The sequence below is a fragment of the Centroberyx gerrardi genome, chromosome 12, assembly GCF_048128805.1.
Source record: "Centroberyx gerrardi isolate f3 chromosome 12, fCenGer3.hap1.cur.20231027, whole genome shotgun sequence".
Classification (NCBI taxonomy): Eukaryota; Metazoa; Chordata; class Actinopteri; order Beryciformes; family Berycidae; genus Centroberyx; species Centroberyx gerrardi.
Window position 1 is genome coordinate 23,588,259 of NC_136008.1, and position 12,872 is coordinate 23,601,130.

The following is a 12,872-nucleotide window of genomic DNA, read 5'->3' on the forward strand; positions in this document are numbered from 1 at the left end:
ACTTCAGTGATTTTGTGCTGTGTTCTATGTCTTAAAGGACTGTGACCTGGTGGAGAGAGAGAAGGAGCAGACGGTCCTGGGGATCCTGAAGATGTGGGAGTAGTCATTTAGGGAGTGACGGTGCTCAGCGGCCTTCCGAGTGTTGCCTGCGCCTGTACCAGGCTTCTTGGTTTGATTTATGCTCTGGATCTGAGCTACCCAACCGGTCTGCAATACACTTGAGGTGTTTCAAAAACTTTTTTTCAACTTGGATGGACAGAAACGGTCGGACAGAGTCCAAAAACGTACAATAAAGACGTGTCGGTAGACATCAGAACTTTTGTCTACCTGAAATGCACTCACACGTGTTCATGTGCAGGCAGTTTACCTTGTTACCCTTGTTTGGGTGTTTTAGCTGTTGTTAACCTTTGTCAACTTCTGATTTGTTACTGTTGCTATTGTTTTCTTTGTCAGGGAAATGTAATTATGGGAGGAAATGTTTCTGCATTTATCCTTCAGTTACTCTCAGAATGGCTAGCATTAAAGCATTTGTCATTGAAATATTACAACACCTGACAGGCTGTTGTGATGTGAAGTGTGAAAAAAAAAAAAAAGTTTAACTGATGGGCAGAATCATGCATTTTTTTAATTTTATTTTTTAAGCTTGATGGAACAAGTGCCTAAAGGTGAAGGAGAAAATCAAAATGTCAGGCTATCACTTTTAGAATTCACGTTTGGTATTCATGTAGTTGTTGTACTCTTAGGGAGCTTAACTGGAGCAATTAGGGGTTACATGCTTTGCTATTTTCCTATCACAAGCATGCTTCTAAAGAATTCTGCATCATTTTTATAGAACTCTACATTACATCATGTTCTTTTAAAAGTACCTTTTAACAGGAGCAGATTTGGACTCTTAGTCTCTGTCTCTCCCTCTTTTTCTATCTCTCTCGCTCTCTTTCTCTATATTTCTCTCCGTTTCTCTGTCTCTTTATCCTGGTTGTTGAAATTTGTCAGTTGCGCTTAAAAGATTTGCAATAAACACCTTAAAATGCCATTTGAGTTGTCATTTTATGAACATGATAGTTTTTTGTTTAGGTCATGTAAAAACCTGAAAGAAATGCATCCAGGAAACAATTCATATCAGATCAACATAATATAGATATGTTTGACTTGGGCCCAAATCACATTGGCTCAACGTAATATATGTTTAATTTGGGGGGAAAACACATTGGGTCAATGTAATATAGATATGTTTGACTTTGGTACAAATCACATTGGGTCAATGTAGTTTAAATATGTTTGACCTAAACATTTTAATTACATGTAATGAACATGGTAAGATACAGTTGGATTAACCTAATTATTTTACGTGGAAATTTGCCACATAATAAAAATACGTTGAACTAATGAGTTGTTTTTTTTGAGTGTACCTTGAAGAGCAAGTCTAGCCCAGCTACTCCTACTGTTGTGAACCAAGATACATCATACTAACATTATCACTATCATTTCACAGATTAAAAAAACACATTAGAAACAAATGGACCTCAAGAATCTGGAGGTATATAGGTTAACGTTTTAATATATTTGACCCATTATCGTACCAGAGTCTAGCCTAGGTAGCTAGCTAGGAGCTTGCTAACTAGTAAGCTAGCTAACTAACTTCCCTGCTAAATTCAAGCAGTCTTCGTGGTTGTTGTTTCTGAGATTGCTAGCTAATTTGATAACTGTTAGGCAGTGTTGGGGAAGCTACTTTGAAAGCATAGCTTTGCAAGCTACCAATTACTTCACACTGGAAGTAGTTGAACTACAGCAAAGCTACCCTAGGGAGAAATCTAGTTTGGTTAACTAAAGCTACTTAGAAAAAGTAGTTCAAACTACTTTGTAAAAAAAATGATCAAATTGACAATGTGATACGAAGTTATAACAAAATATAATACAAAAAAGTCACATGCCAGCAAAAAATGCCACTCAATTGAGTTTATTGCAAAAAATGCCACTCAATTGAGTTTATTGCAAAAAGTGCCCGCAAAGTGCAAGGAATGTCAGCTTTGGTTTTGTATACAATGTCCATCAGACAGACACCTGCCTTCCAGAAACTAGAGTCCAGGTGGGGGTGTTGCAGCAAGCAGGATTACTCAGTTAGCCAGGTAACTTCTAAAATAGCATGCAACAACTTCTCTGAACATTTGTTAATAAATAGCAATAATCATTTATTGCCATGTGTAACAAGTACAATGGAATGCTTACTCCCCATTCGCTCCCGCAGTATAAATTCTAAACATAGATTCTCACAATAAGTAAAAAGTAATGTACACAATAATTACAGTAGAAAGTAACCAAGTAAGAATTATCAATACTATGGCACATTTTTGCACCACCCAGCATAATGTGCCAATGGCCTAAAATTGTTTGTAGTTTGTAGTTTCAGTAGTTAACTACACAAAAAATGGCAAAAAAGTAATTTAACTACTTGAATCACTATGCAAATATGAATGTAGTTGAACTACCAGCAAGCTACTGCAAAATGTAGTTAAACTACTAGTTTAATTACATGTAGTTCACTACTCCCCAACACTGCTGTTAGGTCTATCTGACGTGCTCACTTATGTGTTGAAGTAGCGCTAGTTTTATATACCAATCTTCTGGCTAGAGTTTCCCACCTCGAGTGTTCAAAATGACCGCCATACAGTCTGTTGCATCAAACACACTTAAAGCAGCTGAATGAATTCCCAAACATAGTGTTGTCCCCATTAGAGGGTGTTAGTTTCTCAGTGGTACTCACTGGGGTGGAAGGACAGCTTGTCGTTACACTCCTCCTCGGTGCAGGAGCAGAAGTGAGCCATCCCGTGCGTCGTGTTTTTCTCCCTCATCACACAGGTGGAGCTGTTGTAGTCGTCCAGCAGAACGCCATACAGCGGCTTGGAGGGGTCGTGGCAAATTGTCTCCACTGTGAATGTGCTGTTCTCTCTCTTCCTCCTGGAGAGAGAGAGAGAGAGACAAAGCAGAGAGATGTAGTGATGAAGACACAGCGTAAAAGCTTCACAGCAATCTAGTTGATAGCACATACACGCTAACATACATTCACACCCAAACAGTTTTGGCTCCCAGGCTCGCAGGTATACGTACCAGACAGCGACACAGACCTCCTTGTTCTCCATACAGATGGATGTGATGGAGCAGTTGGACAGGCAGGTCCCGGTGCCGTTACAGGAGGAAAGCTCCGTGTCACAGAACTTACACAGCTGGTTCATGATGGACTGGGGCAGCATGCCGGCTGGGAGGAGAACACACACACACACAGAGGAACAGGTCACTCACTCCTGTCATAAGATGGGTTTTCATGCAAGTATTTTTATGCGAATGATGATGTATCAAATTAGAAACGCTGCATGGAAACAGCAAATTTCAGTAACAGTTCCTTCATATTCCAAAAAACATTTTTTACACTGGCTTGAGACAGAAATGTTTTTGCTGATAAAGAAATTATGGAATAAATAGCGATGGAAACGCATCTGTTGATTGAATTAAGACATAGCATAAAGAGTCTTTCCATATTTCTCGTGGATATTTTTTCAACGTAGTATGTTCTCTATACTGCGTTTTTGCTTGAACCCAGCTGATGGAAATGCACCTACATAATTTGCGTTGTATTTTTTGCAACATTTTGTCAGACTTGAAAAGCTCACTGATTTGGCAGCTTTGTGTTTAACTCATTCAACACATCTGTGAGAAAGCCTGCTGTTTTTTTCCACATTTAGATAGGACATGTGGACACATTGCTGCATGTCAGCATACTCTGAACTACATTCTCACACATACAACATAAATGAGGGTGAAGCCACATGAAAGCATCCACTACCTGAATTCAACCGGGTCAGGACCATAAACAACTGTCAACACAGACAACCACAACCGGGTCAACACCTACGCCGAGCTGCACTGTATACCCAGATCGACCACCTCAAACACACTGGATGGGGCCTAAGGAAGCCATCTAGCTATGCAAAAATAAGTCAGAACCACACAAACCCATCAACACAGACAACCACAAGTGAATCAATGGGCTGCCTGTGCCAAGTTATAGCATATTCCCGGATCAAACCACTTGAAATACAACACAAAACCTCATGAAATCTTCTAAATGTCTGCTGAATGACTATGCAAAAGGCATTTCCAGAAGGGACAGATATATCAAATTCCTTCTTTTTTTTTCATTCATTCATACATCAAATGATGTGAAACGTGGCCTAAACCTATTTGGCGTTATGACTGCTTTAGTTTTTTCTGGAAGTAGTAAAGATGAATGGACAACTCAACTAAATGTGAAGTCAAACCAATACATGTAATTGAAAACAAAACATGATATACTGTATGTATAATTAGCCTTTATTAGCATGCATTAGAAATGTCATCAACAATTGTGACATGATTAACTAGGCTATAAAGGTTAAATGATATTCAATAAACATATACTGTAAGTGGGAATGACTCCAGATGATCTTGTATTATCTTTATTGCTTACTAACTGTAAGTTGTTTTCCTATGTTTAGCAGAACCACAAAGACAATTTGAGTGGAATAGGTTGCAGCTGTAAACCTAAAATCACTATTTATTATTCTGCTTTAGAAATGTGACTTTCCATCCCTTTCCATCTTCATTTCTCCTACATGTTAAGTTCAGTTATCGATTTAAATAGGGGCAGGAAGTGTTGCAGCATGCATGTAAGTAAGAGTGGGTACAGTGGGTTCAGGTCTGAGAGCTGGTTGGTTTTGCAGTGCGGTAGGTTGCGTGCTGCCTGGGTTGGCTGCGTAATCAGTACAATCTGATCCTTGTCATTCTCCTTTAGCCTGGCTCTAGCCTCCTGCGCCTCTCTGATCTCTCTCTGCTCTGTGACCTGTTCAGACCTGCCTCACTCACTCAAAGCCTGGCTCTGCTGGACTGGGAGAGGCTGCGCAAGACACTGAAGTGAACTCTGCTGAACCACCTATATCAGCCTTTTTCTAAACTGCTTGATGGAACTTAGGATGGGCGGGAGGGCTGGTTTCTGCATGTTACAGGAGCGCTGGTGCGTTTTAATGAGCCTGCAGGACAGGGTGTCTTCAGGGTTAGAGAGACCTTCCTTCAGCCGGAAGAGCCGAGGTCAAGCCTCCATATCGCCAAGCAGCCGCCCTGCTGAAGTGTCCTTGAGCAAGACGCTGAATTCCTATACCAGCTACAGTTATAGCTACCGTTTACATATATGTAAATTTTTGCTTGGATAGGTTGCAGGGCCGGTTTTTGGTGGAGCTCAATGTGACGGGACTCTATTTCCTACAACAGGTGGCATTTTAAGTGAAATGAAATGTTTGAATATTGCAGATATGACAATATTCTCTAATTATTAATTGCTGAATCCAAAGTGAGCTGTACTATATATAGCTGAATTGTGCTGAGTCCTGACTACCTGACTACCTTAGTCATTACCATTAAAGACAAATGGTTTGAGGCCAATGTGTCAGAGTCAGATAAATGTCTGGGCCAGAAAGAGGCCGGTACACACACACACACACACACACACACACACACACACACACACACACACACACACACACACCACACACATCTTTCGGCTCAGAGTCTCCTTTATAGATTGAGTGTAGAGGTTGTCAGATATGATAGTGCCAATTCACCACAGCATGGACAGAGACTCTCTCCCCAACAACAACAACAACAACACCCCTCACAGGTCTGAAAACCAACGCGTAGACAAAACAACAGTATGGAGCGCAGCCGGCACTATCGTGAAATCAATCGACACGGCCCGCTTTTCAAAGCTCCAAACTCTGAGATCTGTCCGGAGGTTAGGGTTTTAGCTTCGGCACGCATGAATTCTCTTTGCGCTCCTTCATGTTGTCAAACTCCACCGGCTCTCTTTTAAGACCTCAGCTGCCCTGTTACAGTGTGCGTGTGTGTGTGTGATACCTGATCACAGTCCCCATAAGCTGGGTTATTCATTTAACAGGAAGCACAGCTAATTTACTTTCAAGACACATTCTCTCACACAGACTGTGCTGCGGGGCAGGACAGACAGCGTGAAATAGCAGAGTAGTAACACCCACACACAACCTCAGAGACAAATAAAACCTGCCGATTTAGTGCAGTGAAGTGCCATAGAGACTGAATGAATTCGAGTGAGTAATAGGGGTTGAATTACAGTATGTGCAGTCAGTTGTGTGTTTTTCAGATAGTGAGCTAAAGTTGGTCTTTTCTGGTGTTGATTCATCTTTATTGTATTGTAATGTAATACTGATTTCACATTAAGAGATGAAAAGATCTTAGAAACTGTCAGCTTTTGATTATAGTTTTTGGTCTTTATGATACACCCTCTATGATACAAAAGACCAAACTTCACTGTCGCCTTCACTTGCGCTTCTGGATTTATGATAGAAAATAACAGCGCTACTGAGCTTCAAAGTTGGAGGGCGCAGTGTCAAAACCCTTCCTTTGAAGCTACCAGATCGCGCCGGTGCAGATAGGTAAAGGGTAACTGTGCATGACGGCCTGCGGTGGTATGTGGGTCATTGTTCCAGCTGCTGAAACGCTTTCTCTCTCTTTTTACTACGACTTCTGTTCATCCAGAACCGCTTTCCTCGCTGCAGCTCCATGCGTAGGAATGTCAGCGTGAAAACACAAGTGACCTCAGTGCGTCACAGGAAAGTGGAGAAGAAGGAAAGTGTGGGTGCGAGTGTGTGGGTGTGTGTGTGTGTGTGCTGCGCTGTCATTAATGTGCACTCAATGGCTCCTGAAGGGACTATAATTGAAAGTTTATGTTTCTTTGTGCTCCTGTGACTCCAGATAGGAATCCATGCTACTGTAACCTGTTTCTGTCTGGCAGTGGTGCCACTAAATAAGCTTGATGAATGACAGCGACAGCGTTCGACATGTTAGCACCAGTGCAATACACTCAGTGAGAGTGAAGACCGACTTCTAGCTACATGACAAGCCTCTACATGAAAATAAAGCCACTTCTTCTTCTGCAGCCTGAACAGAACCACACATCTAGGTACTGAAACTCTTATAAAACCACCACCGAGTGCCACGTGAATGCAGAACACCTCGTCCCAATCAGCTGAAATATCCCCCTCTATTTCCTCTGTTTCTCTTCCCTTTTCCATCGTTTTCCAAATGACTGAGGATGTGAGCTCATGGTGGAAGGGAGGACAGACAGGAAACCTGACTGCCATTTATCACCCGCACACAGGAAAAACTGCTCAGAACTGCTCAGAAGTGTGCTTTTGATTGGAAAAAGCGACAGAATCTGCACACCAGGCAGAGACGCAAAAGCACACTGTGGGTCAGCATTGCTTAAACAGCAGGTCAGGTTTCAAAATGGGTTTTGCGCGCCTGTTCCTTGCGCGTCTCCACATGGCAGGAGCGCTAGTAAGGTTTAATGAGGCTCGCTCCCAGGGTGAAGCTAAAGTTACTGCAAATCTAAGCCTGAGGAATAGATGACGCTTTTCTGGGGCCATGCAGCACGTACGGAAGAAAACTGAAAATATCCGCATGGAAAGAAGAACGAGCCCTTTTTGTGCTATTCAGTCTCGTCCCGTCACCGAAATGAGGAGGGACAAGCGGCAAGAGGCTGTGCGGAGCTACATAACTGTCCCAGCGGGAGGCGCGGCTCTCTCCCTCCGCTCCTGAAAGTTATCCTCCCTCCTCCAACTCCCTCTTAATCCTCCTCTCTCTCTCCGACTTGGCCGTAATCCTCTCATTCCTCCCTTCTCTATCTTCCACCCCACTTTTTTTCCCCCTTTCTCTCTCTCTCTCTCTCTCTCTCTCTCTCTCTCTCTTTCTCAGGTTCCCTCTCTCCCTCTGCCACCTCCTCCTCCCTCCCGCTCTCGGACCAAGGGGTTCAGTGAAGCGAGCTGAGAGGTGATAGCTTTGGCCCGGCCACGAGGAGAAGTCGACTAATATGGTCAAAATCAAACCCAGACACTTCAGTCGGGGTCGGGGATGAATGACCCCTCTTCTCTTCTCTTCTCTTCCCTTCTCTTCTCGTCTCGTCTCTTCTCTTCCTCTCCCTTCCCTTCCGCTCAACACTAAACACACTGAGGCCCAGTGAGGTCAGTGTAAACAGAGTAGGACGCTAGGGCTCTGCAGGACTGGCCAGGGTACAGACACACACACACACACACACACACACACACACACAAGCTATTTCACACACTGGCTTGAGTGCTCTCTGGTGACGAACCAGCCCTTCTCTAGTTTACTCATCAAGATTACAAACCTTTACTGAGCAACCAGTAAGACATGTCAAACTTCTGTCTCCATGCTGGAAATCAAACATCTAGATTAGATTAGATGTAACTTAACTGATCCACACAGGGAAAGTCAATCAGTCAACCACAGAGAATTCCCCCTTGCCCTAAAGAGACAGTTGGATTTACAAGCTCACAGGTGGAGCTACACTCTTATACCAGTCTACTTTTTCGTTCTACTGGAGCAGCTTCTGTCGGACAAAACGTTGACTAAGCATAAGGAGAGGGGAAGGCACATGCAGGCGAGCTTCCCTGACATGAGAAAGGTTCGCTGGAAAGGAAGGAAGAAGGAACCTTCCCCTGACAGCCCGCCGGGCAGATGGCTATCGACATCAATTGAACGAAAACAAAAAGCCCCCCAGATAAAAACAACAGAGTCCGGCCCGTGTGTTTAGATAACCAGAATGTCAAGCTGCTCTGGTACTGGGAGAGTGGTGAGCAACTTCCTCCAGCCCAGGCACTCTGGAGGAGTCAGGGCTTAGATTGGAATAACATGGGGCGTGTGTGTGAGTGAGTGTGTGTGTGTGTGTGTGTGTGTGTGTGTGTGTGTGTGCAGGCACGCATTTGCGTTCATGTGTATTGGTGGGGAACATGGGGGCATGTGTATGTGGGTGGATGTTTGTATGAGTCTGCTTTTGTGTGTGTGTATGTGTGTGTGTGTGCGTGTCTATTTGTGACACTACATACAGTACAATGCAGCAGGACCACACAGTCCCATTGGTATGTGGGATTTCCAGGTTCAAAATAGGCCCCAACCGTGGGAGGAGGGCAGGAAAAAACAGCCAGAGAGGAGGGGAGGAGGGCAGAGGAGAAGAGTCGAAGAGGGCAGAGAGGAAGGGAGCAGAGAAGAAGAGAGGGAGAGGGCAGAGAAGAGGAGAGGAAGAGGGCAGGGAAGAAGAGAGGAAGAGGGCAGGGAAGAAGAGAGGGAGAGGGCAGGGAAGAAGAGAGGAAGAGGGCAGAGCGGAAGAGAAGAAGAGGGCAGAGAGGAAGGAAGCAGAGAAGAAGAGGGGAAGAGGGAAGAGAAGAAGAGGGGCAGAGAAGAGGGGAGTGAAGAAGAGTCAAAGAGGAATATCAAAGTGTTAAGCAACTAAGGCTGAATTATGTTTTCAACCGTTGTCATAACAGAATATTTTATAGGTCTACTGAAAAACTATTGGCCCATATCAACCTGTGTGCATCAGTAGATATGCGCTTTGCACTGTAAGCACAAGTCACTAAATCTGATGCACCGGCTGCTACTGTATGACCACAAAAGCAATGAATCTTGAGTCTGCACTAAAATGATATGCACCTGTCAGAGTGTGGGGAAGTTTCTGCGGTGTATTAAAGGTGGGAGGTGTGACGGTATGACACATGGAAAGAGGCCAAGTCTGTTAAATTGCCACTCTTAACACCTGGGATTACAGAGCACATGCTACCATCATGCAAACCTTTTACTATAGGAGACAAGGATCTTGATCTCTTTCAGCCCAGGAGCCGAAGGAGAAATAGTTTTGTCTGTGGAGACCCAGACTTATGAGAGCAGATTACTACTGTTGTCAAGCAGGAACCAAACAGAAGCAGACCTGCTGTGATGCATTTTGGATTTTAAGCTATATTTTGAGAAATGCAGCAACAGAAGCAGAGATTCAGGTGGCAGGGGAATCCACATCTGCAATCCACAACAAGGATCATATACTTAGAAAAACCTATATACATCTTAATAAGTTGTTTAATATTGTATTGACTAACCCTATCAATATAAAATGTTCACTTGTTTTAAATAATAATAATAAATGATAATTAAATGATAATTAAATGACTTAAATGACTTGTTAAAATGGATCTATTTTTGCAGTGAATGTGACTGGGCTATAGATGAGCATTATTAGCTAAACTGGCCAAATTGGCAAAAATTGATTTCATTTAGAGCCATGGATTTCTCAGATTCGACAGATTTGAGATGTGGCTATATCCCTACTGTAGACTGCTGTTGTACAATGTAAGAAAAAACTCTTGGTATCAGCGTTACTGCAGCTGCAAAACAAGGCAGTGTGCTGCCTACACAGAAACAGTGAGCAGCAGCAGCGGGCATAGCTGGGCTGTGTATCAGCCCGCTATGAGTCACCTGTTGCGCCTGTGGAGAGCCGTGCGTAATGCGTTGAGTCAGAAAAGTTCCGACCACATCTACCGGCTACAGGTTTGGTTTAAATATACTGAGCAATAGACTGGCATGAGATGACCTAGTGACCTGTCAGTGAACAGTCAATGTGAAAGATCGGGATATGCGTAAACTCACCTACAGTCCCGGACTCCAACAGCACGCTGACTAACAGGACAGATAGAGCTCCCCGTAAGAATAAAGAAAACCGCTGGCGCTCCATGTTTCTGCGCAACTCTGTCCGCCGATTTTCATTCAGATGAAGCCAATAACGGCTAAAGGTAAACGGAGAAAGTCCGGTGGAGGAACGGGTTCGGTGTGTCAGCCTTCCGCCGTGCGCTCCGCTCCGCAGCTGGAGAGTCACTGCCGAACCGTCCCGTGGCCATACACACCACACACACTCTAACAGGAAATCATACGAGGGGAGGCGGGAGGCAGGGCTCTCTCTCTCTCTCTCTCTCTCTCTCTCTCTCTCTCTCTCTCTCTCTCTCTCTCTCTGTGTGTGTGTGTGTGTAATTACCAATCCAAACATTTGAAATCGGAACAGTAAACAACTCTGTAGAGATTTACATAAACTCAGGCTCGTGAAATGTTGCTTGCTTGCAAGTATAGAGTTGAGTTAGAGTCCCAAATTACAGAAATATACATTTCACATACTGTACTATAGCCTACTTCAGAATATGTTAAGTGATTTGTTTCAAAACATACAAAATATGCAAAAATGCCTATTTGTACCAGATATACATAGATTATATTCTTTGGACATATATTTCATAATCTATATATACAACATTCAATATTGTACATTTGGAAACATGCCTAATCATATTCTGAAGTATAGGCTGTTTAAAATGTATTGTTGCATTAAGGGATATACTATTTTATAAAGGATTTCAAGTAAGGTCCTTAATTTAAATGGGCTTCCTAATTTATAAGGTTTTTTTTTTTCATCTTGAAGCTTTATAAATCCAGAAGCAGTTACAATGCAATGCGTTTTGCATTGCATATCACTGATTTGGGCTTAACTGAGGGAAAGTTGTAGTTTGCTGATCAGTCCAATCCCCCTTCATTACTTTTAATGTTATCTGTGTCTCATTTAGTCCGTTGGGACAGATTGGCTGCTTAATACTGTAATCAGACTGCACACCCATGGAACAATTTGGTCATTATCGGCTGGAATGACGAGTGCGTGCATGTGTGGCTGTGTGTGTGTGTGTGTGTGTGTGTGTCTGATTGATTGACTGATGAGTGGCAGAGTTGGCAGTGTGCTGAGCTGAGTGTGGGTGGGTGGGAGTAGAGAACCACCAGTCACACTGAGCAGGGTGGGAGTGAGATAATGAAGCAGAGCCTGCCTGGCTGGTCATATCAGGCAGGCCTGGACATGCTGCTCTATACCCAACACTGGAACTGAGCCACAGACCCACTGGAGTCTCACAGCCCCCTCTCTAACCCCCCTCCTCACCAATCCTCTAGAGCCTGCAGGTCAGGACCTAGTGGGTTGTGGACTAGTTGTTCTTGGGTCCCAGATGACAGTGGTAGTAGTGTGTTTTAATGAGCCTGGGACCCAGAGCAAGTTTAAAAAGCGGAATCCTTTTTTAAGAAGCAGGGATTTGAATACCTTTCCAGCCCAGTGTCCAAATTTATTCTCCCACCCTTGGAACCGCGCTGATCAAAGCATATCAGCACTGTTGACATGTTAAGAGCCACCAGCAATAGGCCCAATTTTGGGTTGCAGGCCCAAGCAACCAGGTCAGAGAGGGATCAGACTCTCCCTCTGTCCTTCAAGATAAGAGCATGGCAACCGTATAAACAGTGGCGCCCCTGTGTAGTGCATAAGTATTTTATCAAAACTCTCTTCAAGGTGTTTACATGACCCATGTTTTCTGTTTTCATAATGACACTAATATCAAGTCATGCCAACAATGACGTCTGGTGAAGAAAAAATCCAAAACGCACACACACACACACACACACATCTATGTACAGTATATACAGTATTCATATATGTATAATAACATTTAAATGTAGCCTACAGACACATACTTGCACATACACACATACAGTAGGTGTACAACATCTGGTCTCACCACATAAATGTTGCATGCATTGTCTTCACCAGGCTCCAATTGAATCCCAGCAAGATCCTTGCAAACCGTGACTTTTTTTTCATTGAGCAGGCCTGTAATTCACAGACACTCACAGCCAGTTTGTATGTACACGATCCATAAGCCTACAGATACATCATACATTCCAATCTCAAAGATTTACAGTTGACACCTAAATCATTGGGATGTAAAAGATGCACAGAGCTTCAAAATACTATCAAAACACCTAAATTTGACATCCTAATGTTTATGAAGTGGAACCATAAAACTGCAACTGAAAGATGCTTAAATTATATACAGCACATTGTAAATCTCACTTATCACTGACTTTAATATGATTTATAATTA

The 12,872-nt window shown here is 43.2% G+C and overlaps 1 protein-coding gene across 2 annotated transcripts in view; it reads right to left on the reverse strand.

Annotated features, from left to right (window-relative positions):
- Positions 1–10,758, reverse strand: part of tgfbr2b (transforming growth factor beta receptor 2b) — a 33,894-nt gene extending 23,136 nt beyond the window's left edge. For both annotated transcript variants that reach the window (XM_071920982.2, XM_071920981.2), the window contains exons 1-3: positions 10,558–10,758; positions 3,106–3,253; positions 2,762–2,955 (exon numbers count right to left, since the gene is read on the reverse strand). In XM_071920982.2, coding sequence (XP_071777083.2) covers positions 2,762–2,955; positions 3,106–3,253; positions 10,558–10,642 — 427 coding nt within the window. In that variant the 5' untranslated portion in view covers positions 10,643–10,758. The remainder of the gene's footprint in view (positions 1–2,761; positions 2,956–3,105; positions 3,254–10,557) is intronic.
- Between the last annotated feature and the right edge of the window lie 2,114 nt (positions 10,759–12,872).